This window comes from Macrobrachium rosenbergii, chromosome 34 (genome assembly GCF_040412425.1).
Source record: "Macrobrachium rosenbergii isolate ZJJX-2024 chromosome 34, ASM4041242v1, whole genome shotgun sequence".
NCBI classification, from domain to species: domain Eukaryota; kingdom Metazoa; phylum Arthropoda; class Malacostraca; order Decapoda; family Palaemonidae; genus Macrobrachium; species Macrobrachium rosenbergii.
Genome location: NC_089774.1, coordinates 10,982,659 through 11,006,287, shown reverse-complemented (window position 1 = coordinate 11,006,287; position 23,629 = coordinate 10,982,659). Strand labels below are relative to the sequence as shown.

The following is a 23,629-nucleotide window of genomic DNA, read 5'->3' as shown; positions in this document are numbered from 1 at the left end:
GAAGTGCTTTGAAGTGCTTTGAAGTGCTCTGGAGCCTTCAAAGGGAGTTGAGAAGAAACAAGTCTCTCGGGAGGTGAGACGAGTGCAAAGTGAATTTGAAATCCGCTTGAGGTGTCGAGGAAGATTTCGCGCGAGATAAAACTATTGTTTACAAAATCAAACTGACACAAAATTAGATGAATAAATAAACACATATATAAACAAATACATAAATAAATAAATACATAGATCGTTGATCTAATAGATTGTTAAGTAAATGACCATCTTTGCAAAATATAAAAATAGCAAAGATTGGAATAAAATATTCAAACGTGAGAGATAAAAATCATTGTTTGCCAACAACAAATTGATAAATAATTAGATAAATAAACATTGATCTGAATCAAAACATTATCTCTCAGTATTTCGGGTAACTGGGAGTTTGGTCGGAAAAAAGTATATTGTAGAAAAAAAAAATACTTTTTTTTCCCCTCAAGTTTATTCCCAACTTTTGGGAAAAAAATTATGGGGAATAATGAATTTGAATCAAAATATTATTTTTCAATATAACGGCTAATTAACTCTCTCTCTCTCTCTCTCTCTCTCTCTCTCTCTCTCTCTCTCTCTCTCTCTCTCTCTCCCACCTCCGTCGGCCTCCATACGCGAGAGAACGACCTCCTGCAGTCTATAACACCAGCTTAATTACAGGCCTGTAATTCCTGCCCCTCGTAATTCCGTAATTAGAATCACACGTCATTTTAAACACTGTCATTCTGGCCTGCAATGAACACAAATCTATCCACCCAAAAAATTTTTCGCTCCTTTTTTGGGGTAGGGGTTAGAGGGGCGGGGGCGGGGGCCGGGGGTGGCAGGGCCGTTATTCACTGAAGCGTGCTTCGATAAATAAGGGCCAGGGGTTATTAATAACAACGGTGTTATTGGTTTTTTTTTATCCACCGTTGTTCATTTGATAGTTAGGATGGAAGACCGATAATCTAGGATTGTCTTGGTTATAATCTGTCGGATTTCTGCAGTTCCTGGATGCCCTGAGAGAGAGAGAGAGAGAGAGAGAGAGAGAGAGAGAGAGAGAGAGAGAGAGAGAGAGAGAGAGAGTACTAAGTTTATAAAAGCAGAAATTACACCGGAGATTTTATCGTAAAAATTGTGCTTTAGTGGTGCTGGAAATCTCCATATTGAGAGAGAGAGAGAGAGAGAGAGAGAGAGAGAGAGAGAGAGAGAGAGAGAGAGAGAGAGAGAGAGATTTAGGCTTATATAGATTTCCCCGAAGTCAGAACAAATCCACGTCAAATCTGATTCACGAGAAACGAAAAATACGGATGATCTCAAATTTTTTATCAACATTTTTATCATTCACCCTGATGAAAATTGGATTACCAATAATCCTTAAGGCAACCGGTGGGGTTATGGGTATACCTTGGCTATAACAAACAAATAACAACAAATACAATAGCAAATACAACTACAACAACAATATCACAGACTTGGAACACTGAATCTGTATTTTAGTCGACCTATTTCTGCTCTGCGAGCTGTTTGAACCCTCTCGTAAAATCTGCCCTTTTTCCTCGGATATTGGGAACAAGGTTATGGCCAGTAAACTTTGCTCTCTCTCTCTCTCTCTCTCTCTCTCTCTCTCTCTCTCTCTCTCTCTCTTTCGCTCAGTGCTTTTATGCGATTTTTACCCTCTCGATTTCATAAATGCTTTCGACCTCTGACAGAATCAATGATCTTGTTTGCTGAAGTGAATTTGCAGTCTCTCTCTCTCTCTCTCTCTCTCTCTCTCTCTCTCTCTCTCTCTCTCTCCAGCCAGTAACAAGTAATATATTAAGAGTCAATTGCTAAAAATTTTTATTAATTACTTTTCCTGTATAAGATCAGGTAACAATTTCTAATCTCTCTCTCTCTCTCTCTCTCTCTCTCTCTCTCTCTCTCAGCCATTAACCAGTAATATATTAAGAGTCAATTGTAAAAATTTTTTATTAATTACTTTTCCTGTATAAGATGGCACTGGAAGAAAGATTATTTCTCAAACCTCTATTGACGAGGAAATGTAAAAGGAAAGTCGAAATGGCACTGGAAGAAAGATTATTTGTCAAACCTACCCAGTAAATCAGCAGAGGCGAATTTTGCCAAAATAAACACGTAGAACCGAACGTGTTTACATTATGAACAACCCCTCCACCCCTCGTATGTTCGCATTATAAAAACGCCGCATATATATATATGTATATATATCCGAGAAATATCCTGTCGTAAATTCCATGAATTCTCAAGACTGGAATTTATATACGGATTTATGAGATTCTGAAGTTTATTTTCGCTTAGCAGAAATATGTGACTGCGTGGGGGCTGGTTTGTCTCTAGTGGTATTTCCTTGGAATTCTTTGTGGGACACAACGAGCAACCGGTTATTAGGACGTAGGAATTCCTTATATCTTCAAAAATGTCGGTAAATTGAAGTTCATCGGACTTTTGGAAAGGAAATCAAAAGCTAATTCTCTCGACGTAATGCATAAACAAAGACAGTCTCGTCACTTGTGGTATTTTCTTGGAATGTCTTTGTGGTACACAACGAGAAACCTCCTCTTTATATAGATAGTAGGACGTAGAGGTTGCTTTAATATCCGAAAATGTCTTTAAATTAAGGATTATAAAATATTTGGAAGGGAAATTAAAATTAGATTCTTTTGAAGTACCATCAAACTAGATACATTTAAATGCTTGCCAGCCCCGTCGACCTCCATTTAAGAAAACGAAAAAACACTCTACTCTTATATATCACTTAAAATACTCCGGTGACGCAGAGGAGCATTCAAATTAACATACGAAACGTGACAGAAATCAAAACTGGCCGACTTTATTTCGACGCTTTGCGAACTGGATCTCATCACCTTCCCGAATTTAAATCTGGGTTATGGCCCGGAATGGAAACGAGGTAATCGAGACGGGCAGAACTGACAGTGTCAACTTGTCGGGGTTGAGTGGAATTGAACAGAATCGAGGGATTTTCCAATATTTGAACCCCGCGGAGAGTGACAGGTTGGGAGTTGAAACGGGGAGCGGGAATACCGTAGACTTTCGCGACATTTGGACTGAAATGGCTCGACTGGCGTTTGGGAAAGATTAAATGATGAGAATTGATCTCTCTCTCTCTTTCTCTCTCTCTCTACATTACAAGTTTTATACAATTGTAAATATTTTATTTTCCAGTAGTGATGAAAATATTATTCACTCTTTTAATAATAATAATAATAATAATAATAATAATAATAATAATAATAATAATAATTTTAGCAATATGGATCTTACTGGCAATGATAAAATAATAACCCAAACTTTGATAACATTAATAATAACAATATTAATAATAATAATAGCAATTTATTAGAAAAATTGTATTTGATTATAATAACTCTTAACATTTATTGAATAATAATAATAATAATAATAATAATAATAATAATAATAATAATAATAATAATAATAATAATAATAATAATAATCACTTTATTCTACCGAAAACGATATAAATCACAGCCAATAAGAGAGAAATATTTCCCGAATTTCGAAAAAGAATCGTGGATAATTTTTCCCAGGACAGAAAATATTCGTTTGAATAGATTTGCAACAATAAATATCGCCGGATTAGAGAGTGGGGTGGGGTGGGGTGGGGCGGGGGCTGAATGCTTTGCAGGATTTACTGATCACGGGAAACAGCCAATTTTGATCTTCATTGGATTTTTATTTGATCACAGTTATCACTTTTCAAGCCGGGGAATACCACGACGGATTGCGCTGTTGATATGTAAAAGGAGAGTTTGTATATAAATGCGTTGATTGCTGTTGGTTTTTGTGATGCGGTGAGTTTGGTGTGTTTCTGTCTCTCTCTCTCTCTCTCTCTCTCTCTCTCTCTCTCTCTCTCTTATTCATATGTCTGTCTCTCTCTCTCTCTGTCTCTCTCTCTCCTTTTCTCTTCCTCTCTCAAAAAATGAAAACAGTATTAGTTTTTCACATGAGCTATGAATGGATGTTGAAAGATTCTCTCTCTCTCTCTCTCTCTCTCTCTCTCTCTAAAAAAGAACGAGAAATTATAGGTTTGTTATGTAATCTAAGTACAGTCTCTCTCTCTCTCTCTCTCTCTCTCTCTCTCTCTCTCTCTCTCTCTCTCTCTCTCTCTCTCTCTCTCTAAAAAGGACGAGAAATTATAGATTTGTTATGTAATCTAAGTACAGGGGATTGTGAAATCTCCCCCGAGACTGGCTCTCTCTCTCTCTCTCTCTCTCTCTCTCTCTCTCTCTCTCTCTCTCTCTCTCTCTCTCTCTCTCTCACACACACACACACAAACACACACACACACAAAGATGAATAATACTCTGTTAATTATTCCTTTCAGTTACTGAAAATCAAATCTTTTAGCTTAGCTGTGAAACAATATTATTCCAACAATGATTTCAAAGTCTAATTTCCTGTCAGAAACTTCTAACACAGACCGGAAAGTGGGAAAGAGAGAGAGAGAGAGAGAGAGAGAGAGAGAGAGAGAGAGAGAGAGAGAGAGAGAGAGATTGCAGGCAGTGTTGAAAAGCTTCAAATACTTAGGCCATTACGGCCGAGAATTGCACATAAAACCAGTTATGTTTTCATCCCGATGACTTTCAGTCCATTTGGCGCTCTCTCTCTCTCTCTCTCCCTCTCTCTCTCTCTCTCTCTCTCTCTCTCTCTCTCTCTCTCTCTCTCTCTCTGAGACCAACTTAATCATTCCTAAGTTATTGCCTATGACAAGCACTCTGTTGAACGTATTATTATTATTATTATTATTATTATTATTATTATTATTATTATTATTATTATTATTCTTTAATATTATTATATTCTTTTTATATTTTTAGAGAGAGAGAGAGAGAGAGAGAGAGAGAGAGAGAGAGAGAGAGAGAGAGAGAGATGGCGAAAAAACAAGCTAAAACAATAGGAAACAAATGAGGAATACAGATATTAGTGACTGATTTCTGAGGGGTTGCGTCCCAAGTCCTCAATTTCGTCAATGTCTCTCACATATAATGTAAACAATCCTTTGTCAAGGAGCGGAAAAATCACAAACTATTACGTAAATACTTTTTCAAGTCTACCACACTTTCGGAACCGTTTTTAAAGGAGGGAGGGGGAACTCATGGAGAAAAAGAGTTTGGTAAAGGGGGGCGATTCACCCCTTTTAAAAAAGGGGCGGTAACTTTTCCCTTTGAGGCATTCAGATGGTAAAGGGATGACGTCTCCTTTTATGCAATATCTGATGCTCCCATTTTTCTTTTATCCCGATGGATAGAGAAAACGTTTGATGATTTGGCTGTCTCTCTCTCTCTCTCTCTCTCTCTCTCTCTCTCTCTCTCTCTCTCTCTCTCTCTCCAACCAGAGACAAACACTGGACTCAATTCCTAAACTCTCTTATTCATGACTGCTCTTGCATAAAGCAGGTAACAATTTCTCTCTCTCTCTCTCTCTCTCTCTCTCTCTCTCTCTCTCTCTCTCTCTCTCTCTCTCTCTCTCTGGGGGAAACAGGCGTGAACAGATCATCAGCAATCTCTCTCCTGACAGATGTAATTCATCTAAGAGTTGATGCTCACAGCATCCTCTCTGTCTCACTTAGAGACACTTTTCTTTAGCCATTAAGAACCTCTCACCTCCCCACGCAAAGACTGGTTGATTAATCCGATAGATCATCTATCTCCACCCCACTTCACGGAAGGGCTTGGTCCTTCCATCCTTTAGAAGGATATTACGTATCTTTTTCGTTCAAAAGCGAAACGTTTTGAGTGGTTTAACTACGAGATAAGTAGGTCAACAGCTGAGGATTTCAAAGGTAGGAGTTGGATGTCAATGGCATTGATGTGTTTTGTAGAAATTGATTACATTTCAGCAATTAAAATGGACACAAATTGATGGTGGTACGTATCGGAGGACATAGAAATTGACCCAAATCGACGAGGGTAAATATCAGAATAGAATTCCCACCTTGCTTACTCCCACAAGGAATAAAATTGATCATATTTCAGCAATTAAAATTAACCCAAATTGACGACGGTATATATCAGAGTAGAAATTCCCACCTCGCTTGCTTCCGCTAGATGGAAAATTGATCATATTTCAGCCTGATGCAATAATGGGTCCTGGCATGATAATGGCGGACCCAGAATTAGCAATTGCAGGGGACAATGGGCCTTCCTGATGGGGCCATTGGGAGATGCATTAAGGTCCTTTTGGGAGGAATGGATGGGGGCTTATGGGGGGTGGGCCAAGTTTGAAAGGTTAGGGGATGGATTTTCATGAAAGGTTTTTTAAAATATACTTCTCTGGAGAGAGAGAGAGAGAGAGAGAGAGAGAGAGATATTTTTGAAATATCCTTCTCTGAGAGAGAGAGAGAGAGAGAGAGAGAGAGAGAGAGAGAGAGAGAGTTGAGATGTCATTCTCATGCTATACCAACTTGTCAACATTAGATTTGTTCATGTTACCACACTTGTATGTGTATTTGTATGTATATATGCATGTACATGTATATATGTATATACTAGCCTCCTTTTTAAAATAAATTGATACACTAACAACAAAAACCATAACATAAAAAATCTCATTTATAAAACCCAGATACACAACCATCTTAAAACCACGGCAAGCGAAACCGTCGGTCCAAAGACCGCAGAGTTTATCACCTCCGCGCCAACGGAGAATACAGGAAAGGTTTAAAACCTGCTTTATGCGCCCTCTACAGACCATTACAAACTGCGCCAGGCCCTGGAGTGGTTAACGCACCTAATGCCATTTTGGGGGCACGAAAGCGAATGTGTGCGGTTTGCGGCAGAACAGTTTCTGCCCAGGGCTGCGCACAAGTTGGCCGGGTCTTCAATATGCAGAGGTATTGAATTAGTCGTGAATTCCATGTTTAACTACCGAGGCTTTGTGGGTTGGGTTTATACTGTTTGTTTGGTAAATATATTTGGAGTTTGTAGTTTATGTATATATATAAATATAAACTATTATTATAATATATATATATATATATATATATATATATATATATATATATATATATATATATATATATATATATATATTATAGGTAAAACCTTCCTCCAACCAGCGATTAAGAAGATTAAAGAGAAATTGTCAACTCTCCTGAGGAGAGAGACAGTCTGGTCTCTGAAATGTAGCCTTTATTTTCCACATTTTATGGGCTCCTTATATTGACACACACACACATATATAGATATATATACATAGAATAAACAGATACCTAACCATCCGTATATGCAAATGCACGCTCGCAACAAGCCAATTTATACAGGGAATTAAACAAAATCAAAAACGAAAAAATCATCAGTGTCTGGTTTCAAAGAAATTGGCAACAGTGTCAGCCTAAAGCGACAACGAGCCTAAAATCATATTTTTCCCGACGAACACGAACCTCGCAACATTATTAAAAAGAAGAGCACGTTTTAAAAACAATATTAAAATGAGAGCCACCTTTAAAAATATAAGCTGGGAGGTGCAACATTTTAAAAGGACAAAGCAAAGTAGATAAGTTGGTTTAGCTAAGAGACGAGACATTTTAAAAATTGTGAGTGAAGGGGCGACGTGCCTAAAAAATATTGTTCAGAGATGGATTATCTTGTAAACATATGCAAGACAGCGTGGCTGAATATATTAGCCCACAGAGAGAGAGAGAGAGAGAGAGAGAGAGAGAGAGAGAGAGAGAGAGAGAGAGAGAGAGAGAGAGAGAGAGAGAGTATATCCATTCACGAAAGCCAGTTTAAAAAATAAAGTTTTAAACAGACAGTTAAGCAGACGCCTGTGAATATATTAACCCAAAGAGAGAGAGAGAGAGAGAGAGAGAGAGAGAGAGAGAGAGAGAGAGTCTCGTAATGGTGTTAAAAATGGACTGAGCTCTATCAATCAATACATCTACCCTTGCTGAACGAGGCTCCCCACCCCCGTCGGCCTCAAAATAAAAAAAAACTAAAAACTATAAAGAAAAATTTAACAAACAATTTTTATTTTGAAGCCTTTTCTTGAAACACCTCCTTATCTATAGACGACAGGGGAAGTTGTCCCCTCATTATCTGGGACACCCAGCACCTCTCTCTCTCTCTCTCTCTCTCTCTCTCCCGAGAGTATTTTCCACCTGAGGTAAAAGCTTACAGGACTCGTTATTGGCGACATTTTCAGGGTAATGAACTAGGGGGACGTTCTTGAAGAGGATTTGCTGTCTTACACAGAATGGGAAGAAGAAGAAGAAGAAGAAGAGGTAGAGTTAGTAGTAATAGAGGAAACTTGCCTTTAGAACGGCCCCTCACATTCACCATATTTGTATCACATCGTCAGCGAGAGATACTTTCGAAAGTTGTTCCTTTTTCGCGTCTGCGAAGCGACGAAGAAGGGGAACGGAGAGAGAAAATGAGAGAACAGACACGAAATAGAGTAAGGAATGTGGATCAAGCGAGAAAGTGATAGAAGAAAGCGAGAGAAAGCGAGAGAAAGCGAGAGAAAGCTACAGCAATAAATTTTTCGAGAGTTTTTGTTCTTTATTCGCGTCTACGAAGCGACGAAGAAGAGGGAGAAAGAAAGGAAATGAGAGGGAATAAAGAAGACAGATGAGAGAAAGTGTAATAAAGCGAGAAAGTGAGAGACGATATGAATCATTTCACTAAATGAATGAAAACGACCAAAAACTTGGTTTAAACCATCAAAATATTCACAAACTATTCAATTCCTGAATCATCATCCATTTATTCATGTTCCCCAACCATTTATTTATATATATATATATATATATATATATATATATATATATATATATATATATATATATATATATATATTATATTATCCCAACTTACAGAAAATCCCAAAAGCTTTTAACTTAATTCAACTCGAGGGCCTCCTCATCCTGCCTGCTTCCCTCGAGACGAGAGAATGAGAACCATTACAGTTTTCCTTCCGACCAATTTCGCTCATTTTGGCCAATTCTCTGATTATTGGAGAGAGAGAGAGAGAGAGAGAGAGAGAGAGAGAGAGAGAGAGAGAGAGAGAGAGAGAGAGAGAGAGAGAGAAAGAAAGTTGTGAGTTTCTTTCTCTGATTCACGAGTGGTTTGGGAATTGAAGAATTTTCGTTCTAACAGAAGGTTTGAAGTGATGTTTCTTATTGAAGGGGAAGAGAGAGAGAGAGAGAGAGAGAGAGAGAGAGAGAGAGAGAGAGAGAGAGAGAGAGAGAGAGAGAGATCCTGTATAGTAGAAAGATATTCCGGTAGGACTGACTATATTTGCATAATGGGATCTCCTGCCTTCAGCTGCATGGGCCATATTTCATGCTGTTTAGGTCCTCGGCAGAGAGAGAGAGAGAGAGAGAGAGAGAGAGAGAGAGAGAGAGAGAGAGAGAGAGAGAGAGAGAGAGAGAGAGAGAGAGAGAGAGAAGCTTTAAATTCTAAAACTTAAGTGTTTCTTGACTCTGTAAGGAAGCACCAAAATTATGGTTTTAAGCCTTCCTCATTCATATCTTGGCATGAGAGAGAGAGAGAGAGAGAGAGAGAGAGAGAGAGAGAGAGAGAGAGAGAGAGAGAGAGAGAGAGAGAGAGACAGTACAAAGCTTTACCAAACACCTTTAATAGTGAAATTAAATTTATAATGTTTATTACGTTCATAAATATATAGAATTCATAGCATTGCGTAAGGAAACATTAAGGAGAATATGTCACCCTCATTTCGTACAAAAAAAAAAGCATAGTGCAAAAGAGTGCAATAGTTCTTGCACTCCGCCGACTTTGCGAGTGAAAGGATGAAAGCTAGAGCTGTTCAGGATTGCTCTGAAGCATCCTGGCTTTTATAAAGGATACAAAACGACGCCTTTCAGAGGAATGTACGATAACTGGTAGATAAGTACGACGATTTTTTAAGGGGGGAAATGTACGATAGTTTAGAGTAGGGGAGGAGGATGATGACGTCACGAGGTTCATGTTTAGGTTCGTACGATAGCACTGAAACCCTTATTATTATTATTATTATTATTATTATTATTATTATTATTATTATTATTATTATTATTATTATTAGACACTCCCACAAATATCCTTAAAAGAAAAAATACCACAAAATAATTCCCACACAACAAAATAAAATGCTTTCACGATCATAAAATGCCGGAATGCAAATAAAGAGGGAGCTATGAATGACAACACTTGCAAATGTTGCAGGAACTTGTTCCCAGGGAACCGTAAAAACCGCAAGAAATAAAAACATTTTATGAAATTCTTATGGGTAAAAGCATATTTGCAAAACTGATATATTGAAATCATACAGATTAGGGAAGTATTGCATCTATAATGAACCCTTTACGTATAAATCTTTGCTTATCAAAGAATTCTATGTCGACAAAACAGTGGATTATTATTTTTCATATTGATTTTTGGTCACGAATTACACAAGAAACCCAATTTTCTAGCACACACCCCTAATTCGGCAGAGGTGGGTCCTATTCCCACGAGTGAAATACCTAAAATACCTTGGTTCCTAACTGCCTAATTGACTTCCAAACATTTAAGTAGCTTCTACCTGTCTATTAAATTTGAAACTTTAAAAGACTTCTGTTCTGCCAAAATGAAAAACGAATTGGAAATTTTTGTCTGTTGTCGGTGGTGGAGTGTCTGTTAAACTGACAGACAGTTGTAGGAATCTGTACCCGATCTGTAACTAGCACAATAAACGTCCCAACTTTCATTTTGTAATGAAAATCAATAGACAACTCTTGGGCAATGTTCTTTACAACTTACTAAAGGTCAACCTACAAAAAAATAAATTTTTGATGCCACAGGACAAAAACCTACAAAAAATAAATTTTTGAGGCCACAGGACAAACCTACAAAAAATAAATTTTTGAGGCCACAGGACAAACTTACAAAAAATAAAATTTTGAGGCCACAGGACAAACCTACAAAAATACATTTTTGAGGCCACAGGACAAACCTACAAAAAATAAATTTTTGATGCCACAGGACAAAAATACAAAAAATACATTTTTGAGGCCACAGGACAAACTTACAAAAAATACATTTTTGAGGCCACAGGACAAACTTACAAAAAATACATTTTTGAGGCCACAGGACAAACTTACAAAAATACATTTTTGAGGCCACAGGACAAACTTACAAAGAATACATTTTTGAGGCCACAGGACAAACCTACAAAAAATAAATTTTTGAGGCCACAGGAAAATACAAAAATAAATTTTTGAGGCCACAGGACAAACCATTTTTGAGGCCACAAAAAAATACATTTTGAGGCCACAGGACAAACCTACAAAAAATAAATTTTTGAGGCCACAGGACAAACCTACAAAAAATACATTTTTGAGGCCACAGGACAAACCTACAAAAAATAAATTTTTGAGGCCACAGGACAAACTTACAAAAAATAAATTTTTGAGCCCACAAGACTAAAAACATTTAAAATTCAATATTTTTACTCACCGAGTGTCTTGATATTAGTTGAATCAGCCCCATCAGGTTTCCTGAAAGGCAAAAAGACAAACATTATTCCTGTTTCAAACTCCATGGTCAGTCCTACACACAGCAAGTAAAACATGCCAGTCGAGTTTCCTGTACAGATCTATCTTTCGGTGGTCTCGATATAAGGTTGTATGACAGACAAACACGCACAGACATTCCACTAAAACGACGAGGTGTGAGATTACACGCGTTTACCTGATCGCAAACAATCGCCTCAAAGTTTTGCACGGACGAAAAAATATCACAATAAACTGAAGACATACAACTGCTTCATTAAACAGAGCGGCGACAGGCACTAATCTCCTAGGCCTAGTGGCTCCAAGGACGCTGGAATAATGGGATTTCGAGCTCGGACCCGAGGGAGAGAGAGAGTGCATGGTTTGCTCTGCACATGCGCCTGAGAGAGAGAGAGAGAGAGAGAGAGAGAGAGAGAGAGAGAGAGAGAGAGAGAGAGAGACATTTACCATTTCTAATGCTTTTTAAAGTGAGAGAGAGAGAGAGAGAGAGAGAGAAACATTTACCATTTCTAATGCTTTTTAAAGTGAGAGAGAGAGAGAGAGAGAGATAGAGAGAGAGAGAGATTTACCCTTCCTGAGAGAGAGAGAGAGAGAGAGAGAGAGAGAGAGAGAGAGAGAGAGAGAGACATTTACCCTCCCTAATGCTCTATACAGAGTTAAAGTTTTAGAGAGAGAGAGAGAGAGAGAGAGAGACATTTACCCTCCCTAATGCTCTATACAGAGTTAAAGTTTTAGAGAGAGAGAGAGAGAGAGAGAGAGAGAGAGACCAAATGCAACGCCAACGAATTCAGACCTAAATAATTTTCTGAATTGAAAAATACAAATTTCTATTTTTTTTTAAAATATAATTTCCAAATTTCGCGATTTTATTTTTTCTGATGGAATTCGTGACCCCCAATTGGGTCATTATAAGTTGAATGATGTTTGATGAATGATTCCATTGAAAGTTTTTCATTATTTGTTTCGGAGGCTCGTCAGAATTGGTAATTGAGTGCAATAGACACGTTGAGAGAGAGAGAGAGAGAGATTTACCTTTCCTGAGACTCTTCCAAAGAGAGAGAGAGAGAAAGAGAGAGCCTTCTTGATGCTCTTCCAAGAGAGAGAGAGAGAGAGAGAGATTTACCTTTCCTGATGAGAGAGAGAGAGAGAGAGAGAGACAGAGAGAGAGCTTTCCTGATGCTCTTCCAAGAGAGAGAGAGAGAAAGAGAGAGCCTTCTTGATGAGAGAGAGAGAGAGAGAGAGCCTTTCTGATACCTTTCTTCCAAGAGAGAGAGAGAGAGAGAGAGAGCCTTCCTGATGAGAGAGAGAGAGAGAGAGAGAGGGACCTTTCCTGATGCTCTTCCAAGAAAGAGAGAGAGAGAGAGAGATTCCTGATGCTCTTCCAAGAGAGAGAGAGAGAAAGAGAGAGCCTTCTTGATGCTCTTCCAAGAGAGAGAGAGAGAGAGAGAGAGAGAGAGAGAGGGATTTACCTTTCCTGATGCTCTTCCAAGAGAGGAGAGAGAGAGAGAGAGAGAGCCTTCCTGATGAGAGAGAGAGAGAGAGAGAGAGAGAGAGAGAGAATAATCCTCTTAACGCAACAACACCATAATCTCCATTAAACCTCAAACCAACCCAATTGCCGCACAATTGCTGGCAACAACGAGTCACATCATCCATAAACGCTTCTTTATTCCAGCCAGGCAAGCCTCCTTAGCCCCCTGGTAATTCCTAATTCCCGAGATTCCCATTCCCGGGAATGGCAAAAAGGGGGCGGACTGGAATGAGATTAATAATGATGAATTTCCTGTGGCCTCAGAAATTGATGAAGGAAACTTTGTATTGTTTCTCGGTTAAGTAACTTGTCTTCGTGGATTATTGCTACTTATTGTTACTTATTCATGGAACAGTAACTAAGGAACGTGAAAACAAGTTTTCAAGGACACAGGAACACAAGAAGAAGCTCCTTAGTACTGGAACAGACATAATGAGCATGAATAAAAATCTGGAACGATTTACAATCCTCCTGGAAAGTAGATTACTGTTGCTTGTTCCTGTTCCTTTTATTTATATCATGGAACAGTAACTAAGGAACGTGAAAACAAGTCTTCAAGGACACAGGAACACAAGAAAAAGCTCCTTTGAACTGGAACATAGACGATTAACTAGAAAATAAGTCTGGAACGATTTGCAGTATGCCTGGAAAGTCTACTGTTACTTATTCCAGTTCCTCCCTATTGCTGGAACAGAAAAGCTCCCTGGTACTGGAACAAAGACGATCATCGTCAAAGAGAGTCTGGAACGATTTCCAGTCAGCCTGGAAATTCCTTCTTACACAGCCTTGCGAGAGAAATGGGGCTTCAAAATTGCCCCCCAAAAACCTATAAAGATGGAAATTGATTTTGTGGATGAGGTGGAACTAGATCAAAGAGAAGACCAAGATTAAACCAGAGGTGTTGAATAATAAAGTTTGGGATATAAACATTTTTCAGTAAATATTCCAGGTTTTTTTGGCTTTCCAGATGAGTTTGGAAAGCTTCTGCATGTCTGAATCATAAAGTTTGGGATATAAACATTTTTCAGTAAATATTCCAGGTTCTTTTGGCTTTCCAGATGAGTCTGGAAAGCTTCAGCATGTCTGAATAATAAAGATTGAGATGTAAATATGTTTAGTAAATATTCCAGGTTATTTTGGCTTTCCAGAGGAGTCTGGAAAACTTCAGCATGACTGTCTTGGCTGAATGATAAATATTGTTTGAAGTATAAACATTTTTTAATAAATATTCCAGGTCTTATGGCTTTCCAGATGAGTCTGGAAAGCTTCAGCATGTCTGTCTGTGGTTGGAACTTTCCAGAGGTATCTGGAAAACTCCAGCATGTTTATCTTTGGCTGAGTAATAAATATAAACCTATTTACAAACACTCCAGTTCTTTTGGCTTTCCAGATGACTCTGGAAAACTGCAGCATGTTCATCTTTTGTTGAACAAAAATGATTGTCTGGATGGCTTCTGAATTTTTCCGAATGTTTGGAAGTTTATAGACGAAGGCTACACCCCACGTCTCTGTCTAACCTGTCGAAGGCTACAACCACATTTCTGTCTTATCTGTCGAAGGCTACAACCACGTCTCTCTGATCCTGACTCCCCAAAGACCATCCACAATTCGAGTCGACATTCTCCAGCCCTTCCACCTGAGTTTCTCAAGTACCACTCGAGTGATCTGTGTGCTGGCAACGCCTCCTCCAGGCAGCATAGTTACAGCCAGTAAATTCCCAAGGGCCACCTGAGGCTCTGCAAGAGGAATTGGCCGATCAGACGATGGAATTACAATGGAATTACCTCCCGTAACGGCCGGGCTAAGGTTGATAAGTGGGCTTGGCTTGTACCTGGCGTGGTAATTCAGTTTGGTGATGGAATTTGTAGTTTCACGTGCTTACGTACTCAAACCTATTGTAACCCAGTGACTCATTTCCTCATCTGACTCATCTCAAACTCATTTCACTCATCCTGTGAGTCGCGACTCGGGAACAATCCTCATTGACTCACTGCCCACCTATCTAGTTACAATCCCATTAGACCAATCACTCGTTTCTTCACCTGACTCATCTCAAACTCATTCACTCATCCAGTGAGTCGTGACTCAAGGAAAACCCTCATTAACTCATGCAGAGTCGTGACTCAGTCGTTAGGGGGGCCTTTGATGTCCCAAAAGTCCCATTTCTCGTTGATTTTGCCGCGTTTGTAACGAGATTAAAAGGCTTTTGGAAAGGACCAAAGCTTCTTATCATTACATGGCTTCGTAAGCCTTATAAGACTTTGATGATGCGGCGAAAGTTACGGTCAAGGAATCAAGAGGGATTTATGGGGATTTATCTGGAGATATTTCGTGTCTGGATGCCCATATTAAAAGGGATTTATCTGAAGATATTTGTATCTGTTCCTATTGTTAAAAGGGATTTATCTAAAGATGTTTGCGTCTTGGAGTACCGTATGTTAAAAGGGGGATTTATCTGAAGATATTGTCTCTTGGTGTCTATTGTTAAAAGGGATTTATCTACAGATATTTGTGTCCTGAAGCACTGCATGTTAAGGGGGATTTATCTAAAGGTATTTGTATCTTGGAGTACCATATGTTAAGGGGGATTTATCTGAAGATATTCTGTCTAGAAGGTGCCTGGTGTTATCAACAAATCCGGGATTTACAGGAAAGGGATTTAAGTGGAAAGGGGATTGAAAATAATAAACAAATCAAACAATATTGAAGGAATAACTGTAATAAGTGAATCAAGAGTCAAAGGTAGCCATATTGAAATTATAAACCCACATTACATAATAATATATTTCTTTACAAGCTTTAAATTACAAATACATCACGAACAATTACACAACGTCTTGTAATTGCTAGTAATTCCTGCATTAATTACAAGCACAGCTCGTAATAATATAATCTACGAAGCATTAAAATAAAAAAATGTGATCACAAAGTTAACTTACAATTAGGCCTATGCGCAGGAATCTTCCAGTTTCCAGGAATTTTAACGACGAATTTTAGCGATCGATCGAGTCCCAGTTCGTCTTAGGAGGGATAAGAACCTTATTCATTGAGGGGAAGTGAATAACTAATGAATAATTACAGGAACTGTAGGAAGGACGGGCAAGTGGAGTAGTTTCTTAGGAATAACGATTGTACAGCGAGTGACTGTTGGAACGAAACGACCAATTAAAAACGGTTATTTATATATGTTTGAATAATTTTCTGCCATTTGTCATTATTTATACGTCTTTTTAATCATTATATATATCATATATCGCTAATATTAATCATTTAATCGAGTTATTTGCAAGAAAAATCAACATTTCTTTGCAAAAATCAATCTGCAAAGCTAAGCAGTGGTGTGACTCGGGCGACCGGCCAATCAGCGAGCTCGTATCATCCGACAACAACCCCCGGCCAATCACGGCGCTCCAAACATCCACCTTCGGCCCTCAGTCTATTGTTTACCATTCAGTGTCAATATTTAACAAGTGCTGTGTCGTATAGTGATCTATATTTTTGTTTTTTTTTCGATTTTTCTCGCGATTTCGATCGATTTTTTGAGCGGTGATCAATGGAGAATATATCTAAGACCTTTTTGAGACTAAAAATGTGAAAATTTGGGCGAAATTTAAAGAAATATGACGGTAAAATCGACACTAATTCGGGTAACGCCTGCTAGGCTGTAGGCTATACCTTACAGAAATTGCAATTTAAATCCACAATTCGTTATATATATTCTGTATATCTTAGCTTCATATAACGTAATTTGCGATATTTTCCGGTGTAGAATATTTCCAAGAGTTATTTGGGACACTAGACGTGAAAATTAAGGCGAAATAGGAGGAAATATGACGGTAAAACTAACCTAACTCTGGAAACTTCTGGCTAGGCTGTAGGCGAGTCACAAAAAATTGCAATTTAAATCCACATTTCTTTATATATCTTACTTTCATATAACGTATTAACGATATTTTCCGGTGTAGAATATTTCCAAGACTTATTTGAGACGACAGACGTGAAAATTAAGGTAAAATATAAAGAAATATGGCGGTAAAACTAACGCTAATTTGTGTACCACCCACTAGGCTATAGTCCACTTTCACGACAGAAAATGTCTATTTAAATCCGCATTGCTTTATATATCTTAGCTTTATACAACGTAATTTTCGATATATTCGTCCTAGAAGCCTCCTCGTTGACGTGGCACACGAGAATGACGCGAGATCAGCCCAACACAGCTGTTGGTGAGTGTTAAAATTACGATTTTTTTCAATTTTTTTTGTGTCAGGGTTGAATTTTTTTGGTAAATAATTACGTATTATGTACAAGAGAAAGGTATTTAGAGTCTGTATATATAGAAATATGTTTATAAATAAGTATATATATACATATATACATACATATAAAAACACATTCAACATCACAAAAGTACCAAAATGTTTTTCAAAATGTATCAATGCACAATAAAGTTGCATTGATGCAACTCCCACTGGACTCAATGCCCCATTACAAAGCAATAAATATTAAACAGCTTTGGCAGCAAAGGGTCAGTTTTACATATATGCAAATTAGGTTTGTGCATCGTTTAATCCCGATAAAGAAATTTTTATTGGGTTGGTAAATATTCTCTTAAAATATTTTTAGGCTTTTCTGAAAATATTTTTGGGATTTTCAGTTATATTTTAAGGCTTCTATCCCTCAGGCAGATAATATTTATAGTATTCTCGATGCTTGTATCCCCTTCAAATATTTTTTATAGCCGTTGCATCCCTCTGACAAATAAAATTCCGAATATTTTTAAAGCTTGCATCCCCTCAAATAATATTTTTAGGCTCTGTATCCCAGAGGAAAATAAAATTTCTAGTATTTTCAAGGCGTGTATCCCCCTTTCAATTATATTTTTAGGCAGTGTATCCCTCAGGCAAATAATATTTATAGTATTTTCGAAGCATGTATCCTCACTTCAAAGATCATTTCTAGACATTGTATCCCTCTGACAAATAATAGATAGGCTATTTTTAAAAGCGGTATCCCCATCGATGCATGTATCCCCCTTCAAAGATTATTTGTAGACATTGTATCCCCATGACACATATTAGCTAGCTTATTTTCTAAAGGTTGTATCCCCTTCAAATAATATTTTAGGCCTTGTATCCCCCCAGGGGAAACAATATTATTTCTAGACACGTCGGCCTTTCCTCAGTGACATTTGAGTCACGCCTCTCTGCCTAATGAGTTATTGGATACCATCGCCCCTGCGCTCGTTTTGGGGATAGTTAGGTCGTTAGCCCTGAGTACACTCTCTCTCTCTCTCTCTCTCTCTCTCTCTCTCTCTCTCTCTCTCTCTCTCTCTCTCTCCCGAGCCAGCAGTGCCGAATAGAAGTCAGGTCCTTTAGGTATTCATTTCATTACTTTTCTGGTATGATGAGAAGTTGCAATGTTTCTCTCTCTCTCTCTCTCTCTCTCTCTCTCTCTCTCTCTCTCTCTCTCTCTCTAGGAATATATATATTTCTATACATTCCAGGTTAAAGATTCCAGCCAGACCCAATAACCCAACCTCCATTAACTCCAATACGTACATAAAACCAACACAAGGTTCTCGTTGTGTATCTCATTCTGACAATAACTTTTTGCAAACGATCTGCACTCGAATGCAATTTGGGAAGAGAACCTATTCATCACAGGCGAGCAATGAATATTAATTATGCAAAATGCCGGGATAATATTACGGTTAAACATTACAGAATTGGAAAAAGCATTCTGTTATTTAGATAAGCAAATGAGCTGTTTATCCTAAATGGAATCCAGAGTACTTTATGATGGGGTAAATATATATATATATATATATATATATATATATATATATATATATATATATATATATATATATATATATATATATATATATATATATATATATATATATATATATATATATATATATATATATATATATATTATATAGTCGATGTTTGGTTCCTTTTCGACCTGTATGTGACATGTAGGTGACAAGTTTCTGATTTGTGTTGAACAAAGGTTTGTCTTGAATAATGGTTTATAGAATTGTTTTCGACCTGTATGTGACATGTAGGTGACAAGTTTCTGATTTGTGTTGAACAAAGGTTGACAGAACAGTTTTCGACATGTTTGTTACATGTAGGTGACAAGTTTCTGATGTTCTTGAAGAAAGGCTTATAGAATTGTTGTCAATCTGTTTGTGACATGTAGGTGACAAGTTTCCGTTGTGTGTTGAACAAAGGTTCATAGAATTGTTGTCGACCTGTTTGTGACATGTAGGTGACAAGTTTCTGATATGTCTTGAACAAAGGCTTATAGAATTGTTTTCAACTTGCGTACGACATGTGCTTGATTAGTTTCCAGTGCGTGCCAACCAAAGATTTGTAGAGTCGTTTGCAACCTGTCTGTGACATGTATTTGATTAGCTTCCGAAGCGTGCCTACCGAATGTTCGTTGACTCGTTTGCAACCGCAAGTATGCAACTTGTGTCCAACATGTCGGTGACATGTATGCAACAAGTCTCCAACATGTCGACAACACGTTCCTCTGTAACCCGGACGAACCCTAAGAGATACCAGATGCTAACAGGTCTCAAAACTCCCCAAATTCACTCCATTTCCTTCCCATTTCTTCCTTTCCTCTCTCCATTTCTGGGGTGGACATCTGATCCTAACGAGGGCCAAAGCTCTTGATTAGACATCTGGTTTCACGTGGAAGAGGGAAGGAAACTTGCCCATTTGTTCTCTACTAGTTTTTTTGATCCGATTCACTTTTGCCTCCTGTTTGCAAAGGATTCCAACTAACGATAACTGCGTATATCGGTTTTAGGGGAGGCTGCATGCTATTGAATTTCTCCGCAGAGGAGAGAGAGAGAGAGAGAGAGAGAGAGAGAGAGAGAGAGAGAGCCATAGATGGAGTGCAAAGTCCAAGGATTTTCGAGGAGGGAATTCACCTAGAGAATTTTGAGGAAAGGGAAGGAGAGAAATTGAAGGTCCTTTTGGGGAATATAGGAGAATCATAAGATAAAAGGAGAAGACTGATATAGAAGGAATTGTACGGATTTTCCTGCAGGTCTTCTGAGGAGGGAGTCTTGAATGACTGTGTGGAGGAGGAGGAGGAGGAGGAGGAGGAGAGGGTCTTTGGAATTCTGTGAAGGAGGACTGGCTTACTGTTATGTATAGGACTTTGAAATGAAATAAATAAGTCGATAAGGGAATTCAACACCAAAACTATTGACTGTTCGTTCAATAATAATAATAATAATAATAATAATAATAATAATAATAATAATAATAATGATAATAATAATAATAATAATAATAATCAAAACTGGAGCAACAGATATATATCAACCGCAGTTACAAACGCAACACCGAGAGAGAGAGAGAGAGAGAGAGAGAGAGAGAGAGAGAGAATATAATCACTCTGAGTGGCTTTACAAGCACGGTGGCCAATATCCGCCCAAAAAATAGCGGATGCTTTTAACGGGTCTTTTTTTGTGTCCGACAAAAGTGCGATTCATACTGAACATGGTGTTTTGCCTCTCTCTCTCTCTCTCTCTCTCTCTCTCTCTCTCTCTCTCTCTCTCTCTCTCTCTCTCTCTCTCTCTTGTTATCTGAACCCTCGTAATCTATCAGTGTTTGGAGTGAGACTTCAAACCTCTCTCTCTCTCTCTCTCTCTCTCTCTCTCTCTCTCTCTCTCTCTCTCTCTCTCTCTCTCTCTCTCTCTCTCTCAAATGCCATGGGAAGATACCACCAAAATATTGATTCAAAGTAAATCAATTATCTTCAGACTTGCCTTGGTGATATTAATATTTCATCTCTCTCTCTCTCTCTCTCTCTCTCTCTCTCTCTCTCTCTCTCTCTCTCTCTCTCTCTCTCTCTCTCTCTCTCAAATGCCATGGGAAGATACCACCAAAATATTGATTCAAAATAAATCAATTTAACTTCAGACTTGCCTTGGTGATATTAATGTTTCATCTCTCTCTCTCTCTCTCTCTCTCTCTCTCTCTCTCTCTCTCTCTCTCTCTCTCTCTCTCTGGGGCAGAGCCTGGCCTCTAAACCGTTTGCCCAGGACTAATGGGTTTCTGATTGGCCCATTTCAAAAGTTTCTGGAGAGAATTCGGAAGCCACATTTGAATATTCTCTCCTGAAGAAGGACGTATTTGCTCTATAATGCACTGTAATAACTCTATAATGCTCGATGGCACTCTATAATAACTCTACAACTCTATAATACTCTATATTAACTCTATAATACTTTATATTAACTCTATAATACTCTATAATAACTCTACAATAGCTCTGTGACATTCTACAATTCTCTAATAACTCTGTTATCCTCTATAGTAACTCTGTAATTCTCTAGAATAACTATTATAACTCTATAATAGCTCTGTGACACTCTATAATAACTCTGACTCTATATTAATTCTATAATAACTCTATTATCCTCAAGAATAACTATGATACGTTTTTCCTACTTTAATTTTTTCTTATTTTTTCATAATTAATAGAATGAGATTGAAGTTCTCTCTCTCTCTCTCTCTCTCTCTCTCTCTCTCTCTCTCTCTCTCTCTCTCTCTCTCTCTCTCTCTCTCACCTGGAAGATCTCACCTAAATACTGATTTAAAATAGAGCCTACTTAGAGTGAATGATAAAAGAAAACCTTATTTGGAAAAAGGATTAATCTGAAAATAGATTCTGCTGACGTCAGGGAAATTATACCGGATTAAACAACTCTCTCTCTCTCTCTCTCTCTCTCTCTCTCTCTCTCTCTCTCTCTCTCTCTCTCTCTCTCTCTCTCCCTCTTAAAGTAACGAGGGCCTTCCAAATTGTATTTTTTGTATAAAAAAACTGGTGTCTGGTCAACATTTTTTTTTTCCGGTGGAGCCAAATTGTGACCCAGAATTGCTCCTAAAATATTTTTTGGGATGGGGCCTAATGGCCCCTTCCTTGAAGCGAAATGGGATTTGATGATCCCAAAATATTAATAGCATTCCTTTTCAACTTTTTTTAACGTGGAGGCCGACGGCGGAGGCAAATGGAGTATATAATTTTAGGTAGAAGCAAGTGTTGAGCTTTTAGGAGACTCTGCGAAGGTAAATTCACTCTGACACACGTTCTCGTAAGAAGAAGAAGCTGCGTTCAGGAAGTGGGTACGCGAACGCTTGAGCGTTCGCTGAACCCGCGAACGTTCGTCCAAGCGAACAAACGCGTCCGTGCGCGAGCAGTCCTGCGGGATATTGAAACAAGATGAAGTTTTAAAGTTTATAACACCCAAGTAGGTCGTAATTCCCAAAAAGGATTTAGCGCCATGGAAGCGGATAATCGTACCGGAAAAATGGGCCAGCGAACGTTTGCTTTGCCGTGAGAGATTGAACGTGCTTTGTCCTGAGAGAGACAATATGGCTAGGCTTAACTTCTAGGTAAAATACGCTCGGTAATTTTGTTCATTTTCGTTTCCTGAATCTTTAGCCCGTTTTGGGAGATTGAATAATAACTTCAAAGGAAGACTGAATCGTTTAAGTTCCACTTTATTCGTTTATATGAACTTTTTAAGCTCGACAGAGAACGTGACCAGCAAAAATAATGCATTTACGAACCTTATATAAGTCTCTTGATACACCTTACTGCTTCTGAAATGGAGTCTAGACCTATAACATTATTTTAAGTCATATCACTTCCTCAAAGTTACTTTTTGGGCCGTCTTACAATACCTACGATACTTGGACACTTTCAGACTTACGATAGACGTAAAGGAACTTACGTAGACACTTTTAAAACTTACGATATATGTAACGGAACTTAGATTATGTCTCTTTTTTTGAATTCCTTGCTTATTTTTGTTTATTTTGGCTTTTGTTAGGACTTGCAAAGCAATATGAAGGTCTTTGCAAGGCCCCCACACCCCAAAAGTGGTCCATATTTTTGTCTTTGCAGCCCAAGAGGGGTCCGTATTTTTTGCACCCCAAAAATGGTCCATATATCTGTTTTTGCAGCCCAAAAGTGGTCCATATAACAGTATTTGCACCCCAAAAGTGGTCCATATTTTTGCACCCCAAAAGTGGTCCATATTTTTTTCCAGCCCCAAAATGGTCCATATATCTGTTTTTGCACCCCAAAAGTGGTCCATCTCGGCGCTGTTCTTACGGATTGTCGAGAAAAAAGCGAGATTTCCCCAAAGCTGAGAGCCGTAATTATTCTGATTGGAAAGCATCAGTCTGCCTGTAATACTGGTTGAAAGATGTGTTCCTCTCTCTCTCTCTCTCTCTCTCTCTCTCTCTCTCTCTCTCTCTCTCTCTCTCTCTCTCTCTCTCTCATTTCAACTTCACACGAAAAATTCTTCCACTACCATTCAGCTAAGCATTTCTTGAACTCTCTCTCTCTCTCTCTCTCTCTCTCTCTCTCTCTCTCTCTCTCTCTCTCTCTCCCCGTCATTAGACGCCACTGGCAAAATGCGAACTGCTTTGCGTTCCGCATTAGGCCTAATGAACCGGACTTTTTCCCCTCTTCAGGGGAGAATTTCAAATTCTGCA

General features: G+C 38.3%; 1 protein-coding gene across 1 annotated transcript in view; it reads right to left on the bottom strand.

Moving 5' to 3' along the window:
- Positions 1 to 23,629, bottom strand: part of LOC136856035 (cyclic nucleotide-gated channel beta-1-like) — a 56,649-nt gene that overhangs the window by 5,564 nt on the left and 27,456 nt on the right. Inside the window, exon 3 of the mRNA XM_067133587.1 lies at positions 11,505 to 11,545. Within this exon, the coding sequence (XP_066989688.1) occupies positions 11,505 to 11,545 (41 nt within the window). The remainder of the gene's footprint in view (positions 1 to 11,504; positions 11,546 to 23,629) is intronic.